At 39.6% G+C, this 22736-nt stretch overlaps 2 protein-coding genes across 2 annotated transcripts; both read right to left on the bottom strand.

Moving 5' to 3' along the window:
• Positions 1 to 3866: 3866 nt before the first annotated feature.
• On the bottom strand, positions 3867 to 5529 carry LOC139866566 (E3 ubiquitin-protein ligase RDUF2-like). Its single transcript, XM_071854839.1, has 2 exons — positions 4129 to 5529; positions 3867 to 4045 (listed from the first exon to the last, which is right to left on the bottom strand). Exon 1 carries the CDS (start codon positions 5293 to 5295, stop codon positions 4213 to 4215), a length of 1083 nt encoding a protein of 360 aa, XP_071710940.1. The 5' UTR covers positions 5296 to 5529; the 3' UTR covers positions 3867 to 4045; positions 4129 to 4212.
• Positions 5530 to 17810: 12281 nt separating this feature from the next.
• On the bottom strand, positions 17811 to 22066 carry LOC139866718 (ribulose bisphosphate carboxylase/oxygenase activase, chloroplastic-like). Its single transcript, XM_071855009.1, has 7 exons — positions 21910 to 22066; positions 21101 to 21420; positions 20355 to 20460; positions 20164 to 20249; positions 18998 to 19470; positions 18179 to 18460; positions 17811 to 18069 (listed from the first exon to the last, which is right to left on the bottom strand). Exons 1-7 carry the CDS (start codon positions 21955 to 21957, stop codon positions 17954 to 17956), a joined length of 1431 nt encoding a protein of 476 aa, XP_071711110.1. The 5' UTR covers positions 21958 to 22066; the 3' UTR covers positions 17811 to 17953.
• Positions 22067 to 22736: the final 670 nt, after the last annotated feature.

Here is a 22736-nt window from a genome sequence, read left to right as displayed (position 1 = left end):
CGATTAAGGGTATTATTGTACGCGCTAGAGGGGTATTATTATTGTAATTTTCTACCGTTTAAAGTAAATGAGAGTGAAGATTTTCGTAAGTATATTCTATTAAAATTATCGTTATCAATTTTTATCGTTATTATTATGTTTGTATATTTATATTTTCATATTTATCTTAGTATAACGAGTAGCTAATCTCCATAGTGTTTGCTTAGATGTAGAACCCCTAGTGAAATGGATTGTTATCACTTGTAAAAATTAAAATGTAACTTTAGTATTCTTAACATTGAGCCTAATTAAAAGAACCATTATTATGTATTTAGATATTTAACTCCTGTCACTTAATTTGTAAGATTAAAATAACGAAAGTTATTTTTATTTATATAAATTAAGCTTCAACATTAAAAGTGATCTAGACGAACTTATGACTAATTTACTAACACTAAATTAAAAGTAAGGTTCGGTGGTTTGGGTAATATCACGAGTCATATAATAATGAAATTGTAAAAAGGGAAACCGTTATGATTTGGGTTTTGGCGAAGGTCAAAACTGGGTTGGGTCTCAATTTAAATACTTAAGGATTAGTAACTATCTAAATATAATCCAATGAAAATTAGATTTAATTTAGTTAGTCGAAACTTATTATTTTTTCGAAAGGAAAATATAAGTTTTATACTAAACATTTTAATACGAGCTTAAACTTAAAACAATTCATGGATCTAGAGGTGACACATTTAAGTAAATACTTCCTATTTATATATTGCTAATTATTATTATTTTTATTTACGTATAATTATTCAGCAATTTACACAACATTTTAATTCAGCTTAAACATCACTGTTTTGTCACATCGATCAAATCATACGCGGATCGCGTACAACTCTACACGATATGCGTATATTTTAAATCATACGCGGAACGCGTACACTATTACGCGAAACGCGTAAGTATAAATACGAATACTGTAGCGAATTAGGTTAAAATTTAGGGTTTTAAATATTTTATTATTATATTTAAGTTTTTAATTTATAATTAGTATTAATTATTATAATTTTCTTTTATACATGTTTTAATCTCACTAATTAGTATTAATTATTATAATTTATAGTTAGTAATTAGTTTATACTTAGTTAATTATTATAATTCCTATTAAATTATATTAATTTAGTTAAAACATGTTATTTAGTCAATTTAAATAAATTTATAATATAATTGCTCAAAACAAAATTCTAATCAATTAGTTTTATTAAAAGTTATTATTCTATTAACTATCATTTAGTAATAAACTTATTAGAATAACTTCAATTAATTCACTTTTAAGTTAATAATTATAAATAATGTATTCGTATAAATTAATAAGTAGTAGTTAAATTAAATTAGGATTAAGTTATATTTTATTATTATGTAGTATTATCAATTCCTAATCCAAAAGCCCCTTAAAATAAGTTTAACTTCAAAGACTATTAAAAACCATTGAACACTGTCTCCCTGTGGAACGAACCGGATTTACCAACAAACTAAACTACACGGATAGGACCAGTTGCCTATATATGTTTGAAACCAACCTAAAATCGTTAAAACACCATATAAACAATAAAACAATTCGTGTAACAAAACAACTCAAATCCGTTCATAAATAAAGGTTACGATCGAACGCATCAAGTACTTAGGGAACAAGTTAGGGTTTAATGAGGAGGTGATGGTGGCCGATTTTGGGAGGGCAAAAGGGTCATTTTACCCCTTTAATTTTCGGCTAGGGCATCAAAGGGATGGTTTGGAACTTTTTCGTTTTTGTCCTTGTACTTTAGATTAGCTTAAATGATTCCAAACTTGTTTAAGATTAATTAGTTACATACATTAAGTTTTAGTTTATTATATTTTGTTCATGGAAGTTAATTAGCTTATTATTTTCATCTTTTATTAACTTGTCAATTATTACACAAAGTTAATTAATATGTTTTATAACTTTTAATACTTAACAATTATTGATTAAAGTTTAATTATTAAGTTTTAATTATATTGTTTGGGCATTTAATATTGGAAGAAATATATAATGGAAAAATGAGGGTCGTTATATGCTAAGCGGCTAATGTGCGTTTAGAGTGAGAAAGAACTGTGTGAGAGAGAAAGTGTACTTCTCTCTGACTGAAGTTCAGATGTGAAATGTGGTGACCCAGGGCCAGGGGGTCTATTTATAGGCATAGAATGTCCGAAATTCTCGGGATACACTTGTCAATCGCTGATTAATTCTGTTATGCGAAGTATCCGGAAGGTCGGTGGCGTGTGCTGACGTGGCTACGTGCCGTTCACGCGCTGAGTAAAAGGGCTTAAGCATTGAAGCTGCCTGCAGGGCTTACACATGACGCTGGGCGGCCTGCTGTACGCTGGGCGACAAATACTGAAAACCGCTAAATTTTGTTATCTTTTGTGCTTTTTGATCCATTTTTCTGTATACAAATGGTGTTTTTATGCGTGTATCCCCTAGGATACACCATTAGAGGTGATCCTCACACATCACTTTTTGATCCATGTACACTAAATTACCTATTTTACCTTTAATTATATTTACAATAATAATATAAGTTTAACTTTCTAAGGGCAAAACTATAATTTTATGATACAAAAGTATACATTGATCAAAAATGGTGAGTGAGAATCACCTCCCGTATATGTCACCCACGTATAAGTCATCCATGTAATCATTCAAATTAACCTCTTCATTGTATTAATGAAGTGGTCTTGATTATTAATACAATCCTTTAGCCAAAATCCTTATTTAAAGAGTTTAATAAAATTGCGTCCATGTGAAATATAACACTACCCAACACGCCCCCTCACATTGAGACGTGCATACATGGGCTCCCAACATCACACATTTGGCTCATTTACCATAAAGAGTTTAATAGACTTGAGCTCAATTCAACCTCAAAAGTTAACCCAAGGGGATGAAGAATCCAAACTATTATAAGCACCACATTATTTGATCACACAGCCGATATGAGATATAACACTACCCAACAGTCTCCACATCAGAAAACATAGAGGCCAAAGACCTCTGTTTAATATTTTGATCATGATCGTGAGCAATGGGAACCATCAAAGCCACACATCGAAACAAAGTCTATTACTCTATACTTTAGAACATGCAAATGGGATGGTTAAATTTGTCACTGAAATCTATGACGTTACCGTCGATAGTCAAATTAATGATATCATTCAATGTTCGATGATCTTAAACTTGAGAAATCTAACTAGAAGAAGAATTAATCGTTAGTCATGCCTCAATATTTGTATATTCTTCATGATGTTTTCCAACTTTCTATTATGAAGAAGTTCCCTAACTTTAATTATTCAAATCGCTGTTAACACACTGCCTTCATCATCATTGATACAATGCTAAGCTCGGTTGGTGAGTAAGCTCAAATTATTTCTTCGCATTTTATCATTGATGTTAATGTTTAATGGAAATGAATGATCAGAGAGGGGAAAGAAGGGTAAGGCTACCGTTTGGTAGTGTTTGTGTATGTTGAAGTCGTTTCGATTTGGTTGTATTTGTTTTACTTAGTTTATATGTGTTTCTGTTTGCATGTTTTGGTGGGAGCTTGTTTTGTATGCCCAAATGCGTTTGGCTCGGCCGTAATTAGATTCCGCTCCATTAGGTTGAGTTTGTTTTACTAGTTCCGAGCCTCAACCATGGTCCTTGGTTGTATCTATGTTAGTCTCTTCATCTTTTAATGAATTGAATTTGTTATAGTAAGCGCTATTTTTGCGAAAAGAAAAGCGAGGGGAAAGAAATCATGTAATGATTTCATAGTACAATTTAATTTAATAAGTGCACTTAGATAGGTTAAAGTATAATAACTTCTAAAGTTTCTCCCAACGGTATCATGTTAAACGGATAACGGTATTAAATATTGAATAAAGTAAGAAATATGATGAAACCATATTTGTGTATAGTGTATACCATCTTCTTGCAATCTTCATTCTTCATATCTTCAATTTTGTGGCTCTCACTGCCATTTCTTGTTAAATAATCCAAAATGTCATCTTGACACTGTAAAATAAACATATTAATAAAATTAACTTACAGAAAAATAAACTAAATATGCTGGACAACAAAAGCTTATTCTTATTCACCTTCTCATCTTCAGTTACAGATTATTTGCTTCAGCCAACAAAAAATTAACCACTTCAATAATTCATCTTCCAAAGTATTCCAGTTCATTGTCTTGAAACCCGATTGTTTGCATCAAAAGCCCTGTGCAGCCATGACGAACCACCATAACTTGACCTAGAACCTGACCCAACTGTTCTTCTACCACCATTAAAGCAAGAAAACAAACTATGCAACGCTCGTCTAAACCGACCACCTTCTCTAGCACCATCATTACCTCTCGAAGCCCACGAAATCCTTCTCGGGGCACCATTATTATTATTAAACCCGCCATCCATTTCCGTAAACACAACCGGAAACTCTCTTTCCTCACCCGAAAATCTTCCAACCGCAAACCCGCCACCTGGCAACCGCCATATGGTTAACCCAACTGCTTCTTCATTACTGTTATTATTATTACTATTGACTTGTGCAGCAGAATCTAGGTTCTCGGATGGCAGTTCATGACGACACACAGGGCATGAATTCCGCAACGCTAACCACGGTAAAATACAATCCGAATGGTATAAATGCTGACATGGCATTTGTTTAACTTGTGTTCCTAATTCAAATGATTCTTTACAAACAGCACAATGTGGATCAGTAGATATATGATGTTCTTTAATTTCAACAATCGGCATCGATTCAATCGCAGCCTTTGACGCAGGAGGATTGTTATTAATTCTCCCTAACCCATTAGCATCAATTTGGGACAACTGATCAAGAAAACGATCAAAACCCGAACCCAATAAAAACTCCGACATACTCGCAGGTAACGGTCTCAAACCCGACCCGGCTCCATCATCGTAATACAATTCAAACCCGGATTCAACAGCCGCTTCAGGCGTTCCACCACCATTGCTTGCTGATCCACGAAAAACGATAACAGGATTAAACGGTGATCGATCACCCGTGTTCCTTCTAGCTCGCCTGAGCACCGGCGAGCTAGGGTTAGGGTTAGGGTTAGGGTACATAGTCGCAGCGGGAAAACGACGTCGGATGGATTCTGGCAACGTTGATCCGTTTGACTGGGTACTGTTAAACTCTTCTATAAATCCACCGTTGCAATTAGAGCAAATTAAAGATGAATCTTGAACGGTTGTTAAACCTGTTATACATCGGTTACATCTATAGCACCAGTATGATGACATTTAAAATCAGATGAGGGATCTGAATCAAAAAGGTAGCTAATTTGATGATTCTTTACTAGAATCCTCTATAAATTGATTTTGGGGGAAAACAAAATTGAACCAGCAAAAGGATATAATATTTAATCCATGAGTGTATGAACCCTAAAATTTAAAACTTATAATAAACAGAAGAAATAATTGTTGAATTTGAAATTCCGGTGTGTAATTGAGTGTCTCCGATGATCGGAATAGATATTTTAGGGAAAACTTTTTTCATATGAAAGGGGAACGCACCGTACTATATAGAGGTACTGATGATGATGATGTGTTTTTAGCTCGGAGATGGAAGTTGATACGTGGCATGATTTGAGTGGGAGAAGTTAAAGGAAAGGCTTTATGACTTTAATTGAACGTTGTAGAGCTATTTACTTTGTGCCTACAATTTTGAAATGAAAATTTTCCATTTATGTTTAAAGATTATTATAAGTGTATCTTGATAATTATACTAATATTATATTATGTTATTATTAGATTAGAATTAGAAAGTCTTTACGAATAAATTTGTTAAACCAATTAAAAAGAGCAAAACCGAAGGCAATAATATTGGAGTAGTAAAATGCTAATTGTAGCATTCATGGCAATGATTAAGTCTTACAAATTTATTAAAAATATTTTCAATACAAAACTTAATATTTCAATAAATAAATTACTCATGAATTTAAGTATAGATAAATTTTATAAAATGAAAACTAACACTTTATAATTAATTTTTAACATTTGATTTAAAGATTATGTGTCATTGGTGTAAGTTCAAGTCGAGTAGATTATTGTGTTGTTTTGTTAGACTACTTTTCTTGAGTTGTGTCAATGTATTATTTAGCTTGTTGTATTATTTAGCTTGTTGCTAGTTTTTAATATACAAATTACTTGCTTGTAAAAACAATAACGAAAGTTTAAACAAATGTTTATTATCGATTTAACTTACTAGTGGACCGGAATATATTTTTAAATATATATAAGTTAGTATTAGATATGGTATAATAACTACAATTACTCTTACTCACAACAATATCACATACTAGGAGTTTGCATGTGGTGGTTAGTGACAATAACCGTCCCTATAACCGAAACTTTGGTTAAATGACATTCTTAACGGTTCGATTCGGTTAATAAACGGTTTGGCTAATGCGGTTTATATGGTGAATGTGTAGATATAAATCGGTTAACCATTCAAAAAAAAAATAAAAAAAATTAATGAGTTTGGACAATGAGTAACGTTTATATAACGTTTTAATGACACCGTGTAACGACTTATATCGTTTAACGACGTATATTCCAAACAATCTAGATGTTCATTTAAATGGAAAACGTCAAATATTCGGGTTAAATTGAACCAAATCATCGTTTGTTATTTACATACTACTATTGTATTTTATAAGTATACATCTCTTATGATATAATATATACTTACAACGTAACTGATGAAACGATAATGATGTTGTAAACATACCCTAATGAAAGCCGAATAATGAATCGGTTATCACATCGTGATAAAAGAAAATTTTCGAGCAATTTCTAGTAAAAATAATAATATTAATCATTAATTGTCTTTTTTTAATTGTTCATATTTTCACCTAATCTTGTAATGATACCGCAACCCGCATGCGCACCTCATATGCATGCGGGCGCTTAATAGTGTGCGTATGCGTGTGCTTGTGTGCGCTATGCGGTATGCGGATTGTATCTGATTCCTTTGTTCCCGGTACGGCGATTGCTTAGCTGTCAAATAAATATCTTTTCCATAATTATATCCGTGATTCGGGGGAGTCAGTTATGGATGAGATTAACGTGATCTGGGACGGTTCTAGAATTAGGGTTTTCCTATAAATACAAACCCTAATCATCGTTTACCGGACACAGCACATTACGTAACCATCGCATACGATACACATTACGTAAAACAACATCATCCAGCATCTTTTCAAGGTTAACAGGTTAGTCTTCTGTAAGCTAGTACCTACGACCTTATTTGGGGCCTCTTGATCGACGACCGTTATCGGAGGTGGACTTAATCACTTGGCCACCCCGCCGACATCATCATGTCGGCCAGGGTTATTCACGGTAGCCGGACCGGAGAGCCACGTTCTAAGATCCTTAAACCCCTCTTTACGTATTGAGCAGGCATATTTAACCCCACGGTTAAAATATGCATGATCAAGTGGTGCTTTCATTGAGAGTCGAATTAATTCAAGACTGTTTAATTGCTTTTTCTTTTAAGGTTTTGAATTGTATGACTCGTTATTTACAAAATTTTTGAATTTTTTCTTTAACAGTATCATGACTTCCGAGGAATCATCGGAACATACCCAAACAGATGTTCAGAACGCACCGTCTGGTAGTCAACATACACCGGTTATGACTACGGGGGCCGCTACTCAGGCGGGATACACGATATACCCTCCACCTATATCCGGCGAACCCTTTCAGAGGTACAAGCCGATATATTCAGACGGGGTCACACCGCCAAGAGCAAACTCACCAGTCACAACCACGCGGCTGGACTTTTCGTCAGTGGATCCAAGGGTCATCTTTGCAGGCACTGGCGGTGGAACAATCGGGCCGCATGTAGTTTGCTGCGGCCAGGTACCTATTTACAGTACCACTGTTTCAATACCTCTGCATACGCAGAGCATTCAGCAGAATTCGTCACTTACACCGTTGCAACCTTGGCAACCACCGCGCCCAGTTTCACAATTTTTAACTCCTGCGGATGCGCAGGCGCTACTTAATAGTTGGGGATTCGGGGTCATCCCAGATGCGAACTCTCATTGGGCGCCGATAACAGCGCAGCAGCAAAGCACAGCGCATACAGTTGGGCTTTTAAGTGTGTATCCTCAAGTTTCGCAGATATCTGCGCCACAGGTTTCGCTTCCTTTACAGCCACCTGTGTACTCTGCGTCTTCAAGTTATCCCTCTTTTCCAACGCAGCAGCCTTGGTTATATCCGCAGACGCAGGGTCAACCTTGGCAAAATGTTCAAGGGCAGGCAAATCTTGCAAGTCAATTCATGCAGGCCGCACCTCCTGATATGGTTCACTTATTTTCACAACCTGACTTTGTTCAGGACATGATGATGCGTTTCTTTGCAAATTTGAAAGGGGATCCTGTTAAACCACCATTCGAGCTACCGACTACCTTTGACAAGTTTCCTCCGCATATATCCGCATACCCGTTTCCATCAGCACCAAAGATACCTAGCACGTTGGGTACTTACAATGGCCTGACCGATCCAGATGATTTTTTACAGCGCTTCGAAGGCGCAATGCGCACTCAAGGCTGGGTGGATCCGGTTGCGTGTCAGATATTTCCTATGACACTACAGGGTATTGCTCGTGAGTGGTTTAATAAGTTGCCGGCGGGTAGTATTGCCGGGTTTATGGATCTGCGGACAAAGTTTTTACTGCAATATCAGAATCAGAGACCACGCAAGCGCACTCACATTGAATGCCATGACATCGTGCAGAAGCCCAAGGAATCTTTGGGCGAATTTCTCACAAGGTATACTAATGAGTGCCTGCGTATACCAGATCTCAAACCAGAGCAACAGATTTCCGGACTCATACATGGTATAAACTCAGAACGTCATCCAACACTGGTAAGGCGTCTGCGCCATACAGTCCCAACAACTTATGCTGAGGCGCTTAATGAATGCCACGACTATATGCGGAGTGGCGAAGATAATGACATTCCAACAGCTAGCTCACACAACGAGAGAAAGGACGATGATGATCGTTCGCGCGATCAAAGTCGTGGTAACAACTCTCGTGGAAGGTATCCTAGTGGTGGTCCCATCAGGAATGATAAAGGGAAATCAAGTGGCAATTATCGAAACAATAATCAGCGCGGCATCAATAATCAGAACTATGCGCTACTCAAAAGTTTGTCCAAAACGCCCAAGGAAATTTTGGCAACGGAGCCAGTATGCGCGACCTTCGCGGTTCCAACTCCGCTTACAGAATTTGGCAAGCGGGACAAAACAAAGTATTGTGAATTTCATGACGATTATGGTCACGACACCAATCGGTGTAAAAAATTGATGGAACGGGTTCTGGAAGCGCTTCGCGCGGGAAAATTGGATCATCTAAAACCACCTAAAAAGGACAAGGGAAAGACCGCAGAAGAGGCTTCGAAGTCTAAGACTTTCGCGTGGCAGAAAGTTGACAAAGCGAAAAATGCCGACTTAACCATTAACATGGTTGACGCAGAGAAAATCAGCCAGCGGAGAAAGTACAACGATCACCAGGATTAGGAGCTTCTCCCAATCACTTTTCCTCCTGCAATGTCAATTGATTCTATTAATGAGCCCATTATCATCAAGTGTCGCATCCCTGATTGCGGAATCCAGGTTAAGCGCATGCATGTTGACACTGGCAGCGGTGTCGATATTATGTATGAGCATTGTTACCGTTTCCTTCCGGCAGAAGTCAAAGCGCAGTTACGCCAGCCTGATATTACGCTATCAGGGTTTTCTGGGGAAAACTCGTGGCCGCTAGGACGAATAGAGTTAATGATAGAGCTTGCGGATGACAGGAACCCGCAGATGATCAGGCGTGAATTGGTCGATTTTTATGTGGTTCGTGCAACTTCACGATATAACGCACTGCTAGGGAGAAACTTCATACGGCGTTTTAACATTATCCCATCGGTAGTGCATGGTTTGATTAAGTTTCCCACACTAGGAGGCGTTGTCACAGTTGCGTCACATCAAGCAACCGAGTTGTGTGGCTCAGTTGCGCCTATAAGCACTCCTAGCGTGGGAGAAAAACTGGCAAATTGTGCAGTCATAGCAAATCGCTTGCATCCGGATAAGCGAATTAAAATCGGCGCAGGCTTGTCATCTGAAACAAAGGCCAAATTGCATGGAATTTTGTCCGCAAACGCAGATGTTTTCGCGTGGCGAGAGTCAGACATGACTGGGGTTCCGCGTGATATTGCGGAACATAAGTTAAATGTTAATCCATCATTGACACCCGTTAGGCAAAAGAAACGGCATATGGCTCTAGACCGCAGTGATTGGTTGTGCGCAGAGGTGGACAACCTTGTCAAAGCAAGCATTCTGCGGGAAGTGCGTTATCAGACATGGGTTGCAAATCCTGTGTTGGTAAAAAAGGCTGACGGTAACTGGCGAATGTGCGTTGATTTCAAGGACATTAATAAGGCATGTCCTAAGGACAATTACCCTCTCCCGGAGATAGACTGGAAGGTAGAATCACTATCGGGATTTAGGTACAAGTGTTTTCTAGACGCATACAAGGGTTATCACCAAATCTTAATGGCTGCGGAAGATGAGGACAAGACTGCTTTTCATACGCCGCAGGGTATTTATTGTTACACGAAGATGCCTTTTGGTTTAAAGAATGCGGGCGCGACCTATCAGCGTGTAATTGACGCAGCATTCAAGCACCAAATCGGTAGAAATCTTGAAGCGTACGTCGACGACTTGGTAATTAAAAGTAACCCCGAAGAAGACATGCTCACGGACATCCTGGAAACGTTTGCATCTCTGCGCAGGATCAACATGAAGCTTAACCCGCTTAAATGTAGTTTTGGGGAAGAGGAAGGCAAGTTTTTAGGTCATGTGGTGACAGCGCGGGGTATCAAGGCCAATCCCAAAAAGATTGAAGCCATTGATAATTTGCCATCTCCAAAGACAAAGAAAGATGTGCAGAGTCTAACGGGGAAGCTTGCGGCTATCACACGGTTTCTGTCGAAAGCCGCAGAACGACAGTTACCATTCTTCAGTACTTTGAAAAATTGTTTGAAGAAAAAAGACTTCGTATGGACTCAGGAGGCAGAATCAGCCTTTCAGGAGATGAAAAAGGTGCTTGCAGAATTACCAACACTTACTGCGCCAGTATCAGGAGAAACGCTAACGCTGTACCTCGCGGCATCGAAGGAAGCTGTCAGCTCAGTCCTCATCGCGGATCGCGGAAAGGTAATACGTTAATTTACATACTTTATTTATATCGCAGAAACTTAACGACTGAGGTTTTTCTCAGACGCAAATGCCGGTCTACTTCGTAAGCAAGACGCTGACATCAAGCGAAGTAAACTACTCACCGATAGAAAAGCTTGTATATGCGCTGGTCCATAAGGCGCGGCGTTTGCGCCGATATTTTCAAGCACATCCAATCGTGGTCCTAACTGATCAACCAATCAAACAGGTTGGTAAACGCCTACTTTGCGGCAATGACCGGGGTTACCGCATTGACTAACGCAATCATTTTTCTTTCAGGTGTTATACAAGCCTGAGATTTCTGGCCGAATGGCTAAGTGGGCAGTTGAATTAGGTGAACATGAAATAAATTTTTCTTCGCGCAGTGCGGTTAAGGGTCAAATACTTGCTGATTACCTAGCAGAATTACCTGCGGATGTCGAGGCATCAGCAGAACATCGGGATCCACCTGCACCAACTTTGTCACCATGGGAATTGTACACCGATGGAGCGTGCAGCGCATCTGGTGCAGGTGCGGGTGTAATTTTAACAGGCCCGGATGGCGAAGAGCATACATACGCACTGCGGTTTAATTTTACTGTTACAAACAACGAAGCAGAGAATGAGGCTCTGTTAGCAGGTATGCGCATTGTGCATAAGTTAAACGTTAAAATTTTGCACGCTTATGTGGATTCAAAGCTAGTATGCAGTCAAGTCAGCGGAGATTTCGAAGCGCATGACACAGCCATGCAGCAATATCTATCGCTTGTTCACAACCTCGCTGACCAGTTTGAAGCTTTTCAAATCTCCCATGTAATGCGTGGGCAAAATAAGAAGGCGGATGCGCTAAGCAAACTGGCTGCCTTGGCTTTTGATCATATGGGAAAGAAAGTTCTAATAGAATAACTCAATACGAAATCCATTGTTATGATGCCTTTAGTGGCACCAGTTGAGGAATCAAGCTCAACATGGTTGACGCCCATTGTGGCTTTTCTGCGGGATGGCACATCTCCTGTGGATTCCGCTGATGCAAAGAAAGTCCGCATTAAGGCACCGCTGTATGCCCTTGAGGGTGACGTCCTATATCGAAAAAATTATTTGGGACCACACTTAAGGTGCATTGGCCCGAAATAGGTAGAGGAAGTTGTACGCGAGGTGCATGAAGGTGCATGCGCACTCCATTCGGGGCACAGGTCCATTGTGTCAAAAATAATGCGGCTAGGATATTATTGGCCCACCATGTACGCGGATACTGCGCGCATAGTTAAGCAATGTGAATCATGCCAAATACATGCACCTATTAGCAGAGCACCTGCGCATCCAATGATACCAGTCTCCTCACCGTGGCCATACTGTAAATGGGCAATCGACATAGTCGGACCATTCCCAAAAGGCCGAGGTAATTTTATCATTTATTTTCTAAACATGTTACTCACATCAGTACCTTACGCACATTCTGCACACGCAGGAAACATCAAATTCTTGATTGTTGCAATCGACTATTTCACAAAGTGGGTCGAAGCGAGACCGCTGGCAGCAATCTCAGGAAAAAGGGTGCGAAATTTTGTATGGGAAGACATCGTCTGTCGATTTGGTATACCAAACGAAATTGTTAGCGATAACGGTACGCAGTTCGCGGGTGACCCTTTTCGCAGCTGGTGCGCGGAGCTTAATATTAAGCAAACTTTTACATCTGTTGCGCATCCACAGGCGAATGGCCAGTGCGAAGTCACCAACCGGGATATAGTAGCTGGAATCAAAGCTAGGTTGGGTCATGGTCGCGTTGGTTGGGTGGATGAACTACCAAAGGTTTTATGGGCGCATAGAACAACACCCAAAGCAAGCACTGGTGAGACCCCGTTCAGTTTGGTCTATGGATCAGAAGCTGTTGTACCCGCAGAAATTGGGGTACCAACGTTCCGCATACAAAATTTTGACGAGCAAAATAACTCTGAAGCTTTGCGGGAAAATCTTAATTTGCTGGAAGAACGCAGACTCTCTGCGGCTGTCAACGAAGCAAATAACAAGCAAAAAATTGCAAAGTACTATAATCAGCGTGTACGTTCGCGCTCTTACAAGTGCGGTGACTTGGTTTGGCATCAGAACGACGCAAGTCATGCGGAGGATACTGGGAAACTGGGCCCCCGTTGGGAAGGTCCATACAGGGTAGCGAAGGCAAACAATACCGGGGCGTACCATCTCGAGACATTAGAAAACTTGTGAAACGCACTTGGCATGCGACGTTATTGAAAAAATGTTATATGTAGCTAGGTGGACCTGATCACTCCAGTTTATTGTAGCACATTATTTTTTCTATGTATTTTCCGTCCGTTTGGATGTGTCGCGGTTGTAATTGTGATTAATGCCAATTAAATATTTACTCGCGCATACTTTTGTTGTCAATCTTTTTTTGTATGCGGTTCCTGCCTACTTAAGGGGTGTCCTCTAGCCCCCGTGCGGCAGAAGCCTGTTTGGTTACAAGGCTAGACGCTAACGGCAGGCAACGGGAATTGGTTTTCCCCTAGCCAAGCGCCACGCAGACTAGATGGCTGCAAAGTCGACTTAAAAAATTACAAGCATTGGTTTGCTTGTGCGTAATTACTCTCGCATTGGTTTGCTTGAGGAACTCGAAGCATAAAAACATTGGCTTGTTTTTAGTTGCGTTGCTTACCATACAGCTATAGTGCACCTCTAGTACATGACAAAGCTATAACGCAGTAGCTTTCGAGTCTAAATTATTAAAGGGTAATTGTTATTGGTTTATTTTACGCAGTAATACCCGCATACACATGAGTTTTGGTTAACTATGCGCATGGGCATGCGGTTCACCTTTTGTTTTGATTCGCGATATATAAACAAATAAACACACTACGCATGCATATCAGGAATGTATATACATCAAATTAAGTTTACATAAGAGGTAATTGTTTGTAACGCCTGCCCAACACGGGACTTAGGGCTGCAAAAATACAAATGCCTGCCTAAGCATAGGACTTACGGCGCAATCCAGCACAAACTAATAATCCTCCTTTAAAAACCCATCGATTGACATGTTCGGGTCCGCAGCGAATGCGTTGATTAGGGGGATAGGGATGGACTTGATGGCTTCTTTCGCCTCCATTAACGCTGCAGCCGTTCCCTCTTTTAGCTTCTTTTGAACGATGTCGGGGAACGGCGGTGTTAGACCGCAAGCTTGGATTACCTCCTGCACAGCCTTGTTGATTTCATGGTCCCTGACCGCATCAACGTAGGCATTGAACTTGTCGGACAAAGGCTCTGAGTCCATCACCTTTTGCGCAATGGTGGGGAGTGCAGTGCGCAGCTTCGCCAGATCCGCCTCTGCTAGCTCGCGGTTGGTTACCGCGTCATCCCTTTCCCTCGTCACCCTTTCCAGCTCCACCCGCAGACGCTCCGCCTCCCCTTTGGACTGGTCAACCGCACCAACCAGCTCGCGGTTTTTCTTCCTCTCTTCAATCAGTGCAGTTTTGGTTTCCGCCGCGGTTAACTCAACCGCCTTGCGCGCTTCTTCTGTGGCGTCCCTGTCTTTCTTCACCTGATCAACCCCCGCTTGCAGCAGCCCTAGCTCTGTTTCTTTTCGCAAGGCCACTTGATACAAGTTAGTCGAACGGCGAGCTTGATCTGCAACCATGCCAAAAAAGACAAGGCCGTTTTGGACGAAGGCGTTGAGCGCCTGATTAAAAGGCAGCACGGCTAGTTGGTTGCGGAACTCAGCCGGGAAGATTTGTTGGAGGAAGGCGGACTGCTCTGCGGTGTTTTCCGCCGATAACTGGGTGAGCTGCGCCAGGTTTGCCAATCGGAAGTTACCGCGTGGCGGGGTTGGTGTGGACTCGGAGTCCAGGTGTATCGTCTTATCCTTTGACTCGGCAGTAGCTTCGAGGTCCGGATTGACCCGCGGTGGGGTGTGATGAGTTTCTTCCGCATGCCCTGTGTATTAATAAGTGGTTAGATAAGTGCAAACTTAAATGTGCGGTATGCGCGCAAGCAGAACTCTTACCAGATGATGGGGGAGGTAGATCCGCAGAACGGGGTTCGATGGGAACGGAGTTATCGTTCCGCTTGTCCTCCCTCTGTTTGGGAGTGAGTTTCTTATTCTTCTGTTGGGATTGGGAGGCTTCGGCGGCCTTGCGTTTATTGCCGGAGGTGGCAGGTGCATTCTCGCCAGTCTTCTCCTGCTCTAACAGCTGGTTCACATTCTGTTTGCGGAAGGCAATGCCCGCAATCTCCTCCGCAGTCAGTACTCTCTTCATCTTCATCTCTGCAAACATGCACGCATGCGTTAGAACACATAAATAGCAAACTGTTAGTACGTGATTATACTATTCCTACCCTTTCCATCCGGTCCGACTATGGCTGGACGCACATCCTCCCATGGCCAGTGTGCGGATATCTTCCCTAGCCGCAACATCACGTTCCCGTATGACCGGTGCACCAGCTGTGCGTTAGCGCACTCCGCTAACAGCTTTGTTTCCTCATCAAGGACCGGGGTTTTGTTCACATCCTTTTCCACCTTCTCGCACCATATAAGCGTTTGCGGAAAAGCGGTACCAACTACAGTTTGGTCAACGAAAAAGAAAGTTTCTTTCCAGTTACCCGCATTCGACTTTGGGGTTTTGGTGAAATTTTGTCGGGCGAAGAAGGTGAACCAGGATTTGTGGTGATTGGCTAGGCGGTATAGATGACAGAAAACTTTAACCAACGGTACCCTGTCGATTGCGGCGCACCACATTTCAAACAGAACTATTTTGCCTATGGCGTACAGGTGTAGTTGCCCTAATCCCACTCTGAAGTGATCTAATACGCCTAAGAAGAAGCCAGATGGGGGAACCCTAAAGTTACCATGCTTGAACGCATGTTCATAAATGGCCACTTTCTTCTCCGGGGGCTCGTGAGCACGCTGATGGGGTAGGGGTGGCACCGGATTGTACTTAGCTAAGGGAGGATACTATTTCACTAAGTAATCTATGTGCTTCTGCTCTATAACAGACTCTACGCTATCTACATACGTCTCGTTAGCTTTAGTCATTTTCTAGGAGTAATCGGATGAATACTAACCTTTAAATAGTGGCCGGAATGTTTGATTTTTGATCGGAATTCAAATTGGCAGCGTAACGAGGAAGCTTGAAGCAGGAAAGTGGAAATGAGCTGCAAAATGGGGTATTTATAGGGACGATTGGGAGTCATGGGATGGAGTGGTGTGATCGTGGCTGTACACGTGTTACGCAATCGACGGCCAGCACTTTATTGATGCGCGTGGATGCCAGTTGGGTATGATTACATGTACGCGCGTGGTTGGCACGCGCCTGACACACTGCCACTTTATGTCATGTCCGCCGAATGGGCTTCTGCGATTGTGACAGGCATTTAATGGCATCGAGGCGCACGCGGAATATTAAATGCTAGCCGTTTTCTTTTTTTTTCCGCTTAATAGTTTGATGTCATGTGTCTTGCGTCATATAACATCAAACTGGGGGGACATAATGATACCGCAACTCGCATGCGCACCTCATATGCATGCGGGCGCTTAATAGTGTGCGTATGCGTGTGCTTGTGTGCGCTATGCGGTATGCGGATTGTATCTGATTCCTTTGTTCCCGGTACAGCGGTTGCTTAGCTGTCAAGTAAATATCTTTTCCATAATTATATCCGTGATTCGGGGGAGTCAGTTATGGATGAGATTAACGTGATCTGGGACGGTTCTAGAATTAGGGTTTGCCTATAAATACAAACCCTAATCATCGTTTACCGGACACAACACATTACGTAACCATCGCATACGATACACATTACGTAAAACAACATCATCCAGCATCTTTTCAAGGTTAACAGGTTAGTCTTCTGTAAGCTAGTACCTACGACCTTATTTGGGGCCTCTTGATCGACGACCGTTATCGGAGGTGGACTTAATCACTTGGCCACCCTGCCGACATCATCATGTCGGCCAGAGTTATTCACGGTAGCCGGACCGGAGAGCCACGTTCTAAGATCCTTAAACCCCTCTTTACGTATTGAGCAGGCATATTTAACCCCACGCTTAAAATATGCATGATCATCTTGACATTCATAACTAATTTTCTTCACTAGTTCGCTTAATTCAAAAAAGTTAATCATAACCGCCATTATATGTTCAGTTTGATTATTTCGGTTCGACTTTAACGGTAAACGATTATGGTTCAATTAATTCGGTTTTCTCGCAGCCCTACTACATACGGAGTATAAAGTAATTCATGTTCATAATAAGTAAATTGCCAGCTTAACTAGTACTATATTTTATTTATGAAGTGAGGAACGATTGAGTTTCCAATTCAGATATTTAATTTCTTGAAGTTTAATAAGCGAACATGATATCATCACCCTTTTTAGCGATTGTTTTTGAGTTTAGGAACAACTTCAGGTCAGAAAGTTTAGGTTTTGGACTTGGGAGTGTAACTGTAACACCAGAAAATTTAAGAGATTATGAATTGACGTAGCTTATAAGTTATAAATTGTTCAATAGAGTATAAAAACGGTTGCGAAAACACATGTAGATGAATAATTTTTTACTCAAAAGTAACTTAGTTTGATATTTAATTGACAAACAATATCACAAAGATAGCAACAATCCAGCCATACAAATATAACTGTTTTAAGATTGTATCCTCAGACAAATAGCTTAATATTTTGAAATTTATAAAGTATAATTGCAGCTTCCATCATCACTTCTGGCTGTTGGGTCAAAGTTCACTGCACCAGGGTCCGTGCATCCTTCAGGAACCGGGACTTGCACCTGTTGGGCTGCTTTCCCTGAAACCAACCGAACCACATGAACCATAAACACCACAAACAACATATAAAAAATTGTAAGGAAATTAAGACAGTTGATGGATTAGTGTAAAGGACCGATGCAACTAACCGTAGAACTCTCCTCTGCTAATGGCATCTTTGTTAGCATCACCAAGTGCAGCTGAGTCCAAGTAGGTTTCGGCCAACTGGACTCTCTTCACATTCTCTTGTTCTTGAACCAACATGTTACCGTACTCCAACAACTTGTCGATTGTAATCTTAGGTTGTTCAAATGTTGGTGGGCCCTCTCTCGAGTTCACAAGCTTCTTCCCGATGGATTCGACCCCGACACCTCCAATCCACTTCCTCACTTCATCGTCGTACACTCTAGCCCTCAATGCTCCAAAGAAATCTAAACCAAAAATTTAAAGAAATGTTGTAACATTTAAGATTAATGAGTTAAATTGATAACTTATATATTTATTTATGATTAGGATTTTGCTAACAACCCTTAGGGCTGTCGCTAACGCACTTTAAAGAGCTGTATACATCGGTTACTTATTAATTTGGCGGTGGTTTATTGAATGTACTACTGTTTAAAGCGCGTAGGGACACCTCTAAGCAAAATACTGTCAATATTATCATAATAATAGGCTAAAGAAATCTGAACCAAAAATACAAAAAAATGTTGTAATATTTGAGATTCAAGAGTTAAACTGATAACTAATCTGTTTATTTATGATTAAAATTTTGCTAACAACAGTCCTTAGGACCGTCGATCACGCATTTTAAACAGTTGTACACATCAGTTACTTATTAGGTTAGTAGTGGCGGTTAAATGAACGTACAACTGTTTAAAGCGCGTTAACGAGAGCCCTGAGCACAAACAATACTATTATAATACTCGTAGTAGGCTAAATCTGATATGATTTTAGGATAATAAACGTACCGATTGATTGCCCTGGGAAAGTGTCGACAAGCTTGGTAACGTCTGCTTCTGAGAGACCATCAGTACGGAAGATTCCGACACACACACCAATTCGGTCTTCTCTTGTGGGGGCCCAGTAAAACTTCTCCATACGACCATCACGAATGAGGGGAGCATAAAGTGTTGAAAAATCGTTACCGGTAACGATGATTGGGACACGTGGATTCTCTTCCTTGTTGTACATACCAGGGAGTTGAACATTGGTTGGGTTATCAGCAATGTTCATGAGGGTAGCGTTGACCATTTGGTTGTTGACTGTGTATTGTGTGGTCCCACCCATTCTTCCTGCTCCTGCATCGAGATCGTTGATGAACAAAGCACACATTTTCCCCTTCTTGATGATGTCAGCGGCTTCACGGTACCTTTGTCTGATCAACTTTGCTGGTTCTCCGGCGTTTCCACTTTCTAATTCTCCGGCACTCATCATGATTGGGCTGGAATTGTACATGTTAAAACATAATCAAGACTTTGACTTTTGAAGTCAAACATCTTTTGTTCAGATTGTAAACTGAGGCTTAATTGTTTTGATATTGAAGAAATAACTGGATGCAATTACCTCAATCAGTTCTTTATCAAGCAGTAGGTAACTTTAAGTGGAACTGTAAAGGTGTTGACTATTGACAATCATAAATTTTACATGGGTCAGAGGTTTGACTAATGAAGTCAAACTATTATCTTTTCACCTAAATTGATGCATATTTTAAAAACTGTCTGGTAATGCCGATTTTAAAGAAATTATAACATGCACAAAAGTTTTGGAAATCAGTCTCAAACACCCTCTTTGATACTACTCTCTACGTCCCAAAAAAACTGCTTCATTTAACTTTTCAAAGTGTTTCTTCTTCAACTTTGACTTTCAGTTGTTTTATTTGTGCTATAAAATTCTTGATGAGTGTTATCCAATGAAAAATACATTTGAAACTCAATCCATTCATATAATTTTTTATCAAATAGTATCTCACACAAATAAAAATATCTAAAAGTCAAAGTTGATAAAGAAAGATCTTAAATGTCAAAAAGGTTAGACAATTAAAAGTAGAAATATAAATAAGCATTTAGCAGATTATTATTTCAATCTTGATCATGTTGGATATGTAAATATGATTGTTTCAGGGATAACGACTTACGTGATTCCCATCTTGGCGAACACGAGTTCACATTGGAAAGATTTGCCCTGACCTTTGCCTCCCCACACACCCAAAATGAGAGGAACCTAAAGGATCAAGAACTAAAGTTAGAGGCATTTTCTTAAACATTTAACTAATAACTAATAACTAATTAAAACAACATAAACATATTTACATAATCAAATATACACCTTGATGTTTGGCAAAGTCATGAAGTTCTTTGTGATGTGAACAACAAGTTTGTCCATGAATGCTGGGGCAATGTAGAATCCATCCATGTTGTTGTCCAAGTTGTATCTAAAGTAATGAAGAGTCGGTTAAGCATAAAAAGTAATAATCAAAATACTTGCAACTTCTTACTTAGGTAATTTAACTTATTTGTAGCAAGGTTATACAAGACATCTATGAACGTATTCTTTATAATAATTGTTAATGGATCTAGCTATAACCATATCAAAATAGCCTAGTGGTTCGGTCCTGGTTTCCGTTCAAAGCTTTCTAGCAACATATCTTGGGGTGGTCAGAGAAAAGGGTAAAAAACGGTCACACGATAACCTGGTTAAGCTGCTTACATCTAAGTAAAACTCCCTTTTCCCAGTTAGCCCGAACAGGGAGAACCTTATTTGTTTACCTGTTTAAAGGACCTAGCTATGGACTTAAGTATATCCTCTCTTATCGGGCATAGCCCATGTTATGTATCAAGAAATACTTCCATGTAAGGCTTTATTATGAATTATGGGATGATAATCATTAATCAGTTCAAATATTAACAACATAATTTCAAACATGTGATACTATGATTATATAGTAAAACAGGCCAAGTATCTTTATAGGTATCAACAACTAATCATAATCTGAGTTCACAAATATCTAGGTAGATATAGATATGTAAATCATAAACAGACAGGAAATTGTTAATGAAAGATTAGATACTTACGTTCGAAGTCCAGTACTAATGTACTCATACGAACTCATGACAGCGAAATGGGTCCCAACATCTTGCGGAGCTTGAAAGAGAGAATCAACCATACCCTTACCTCTTGTAATATCTTGTTGATCATCAGACATATCATATGCAAGTCCCTTCCATCTATCTTTATCAGTTTGTTGTGTTTCCTCAATCTCTTTGTCAGCAGCATACACCTTAAAACTCAATGACTTGTTGTTGTTGATCACTCTTGAATTCACAATCTTTTTCAAACTGTTTCCCAAAAAACTTGAGTTTGGGACTGCAACACTTCCATTAGTCCCATTCAACTGCAAATCAAAGCAATTACAATGTCTTAACAAACCAAAACATTATTGTGTAATTTTTTTTTTTTTTTTTTTTCAGTTATGCAAATGTGTATTTAGAAAGCCCATCAGGGTTCTGTGTTTAATTTAGATATACGACTCCGTCCCAATTTTATTGTCATCAGACAAAAAAACAAAAATTAAGCACTTTATCAAATATAATTATAAAGTTGTACCTTTGTTAAGTTTACAATCTTAACGTTGTATTTTTCGTTAACTTTACAATTTTACCTCTTAATTTTCACATATTTCATTTTACATGCAGGTATAAAACTACTCGTATAAGTCTATAAATCATTACTCTTTATTTATGTACATAATTAAATTGCGACAGAAATACATACAATAAAATTGGGATGGAGTATATGCATGTGAAGTGTACATGTACTTGTGATAAAGTTGTACGATTATCGTTTAAAAAGACAATAATAAGTTAAGTTATGCAAAGTATACCGGAACACGGTTAACGGCAGCTCCGATGGTGGAGACGGCAGTTGCCATTGATCTGATCAGGTTACAATTGTAAGTGAACAAGTGGATAAGTTGAAGAATGATTTGAAGGTAGAAATTGAAGATAAGTTATATGGGTTAGTTGAAGTTAAAAGATTAGCTTTTGAAATGTTAACGGCCACACAATCAAGATTGCTTGAAATGCCACGTGGCTAAAAAATATTGATTGTTGGTTCGAAGACTCTAGTGGATTGGAATTGAAGATGGAATTTTGAGGTTTGTATTTAGAGTTTAATCTTTGCCACTTGTATATCCTTTTGGGCTCTTGTTTACCACACATAGCTTTTTTGTAAGCTTTCGGAGAAATAATTAAAGTTCATCAAGTAACTAATTTTTTTTTTTCTTTTTTTTTTTTTTTTTGCTTTGGAGTTTTTTTTGTAACGGCGGCTAGGAGTTATTGACTGAGGGTTGAGCGTGATATCGACACCCACTAACCCGATCATTCCTTGTTATGAATCATTACAATCCTACCGTCCCTCGGTAGGAAACCTCTACGACAAATTCATATGGGCATCTTGTGTGGTAAAACCCTCTCAGGCGAGGCCCTAACGCAAAGACGTCTGCAACTTCCGAGGCCCATAAAATGAGCGAGTAACAATAAGAAAAATTTTGCAGCAAGTGGGAGTCGAAACTCTGACCTTCCATATGAAAAGATAAGTTACTACCATTACGTCAACTCATTATTGTTCTTTGTTTTCCTTTGGAGTGATCTGACATGGGAAATCTTTACTCAATATAGACTTCATCAATTTATATGGTGATAATATATG

The sequence above is a fragment of the Rutidosis leptorrhynchoides genome, chromosome 9 (assembly GCF_046630445.1).
Source record: "Rutidosis leptorrhynchoides isolate AG116_Rl617_1_P2 chromosome 9, CSIRO_AGI_Rlap_v1, whole genome shotgun sequence".
NCBI classification, from domain to species: Eukaryota; Viridiplantae; Streptophyta; class Magnoliopsida; order Asterales; family Asteraceae; genus Rutidosis; species Rutidosis leptorrhynchoides.
This window is presented reverse-complemented; position numbering and strand designations above follow the sequence as displayed.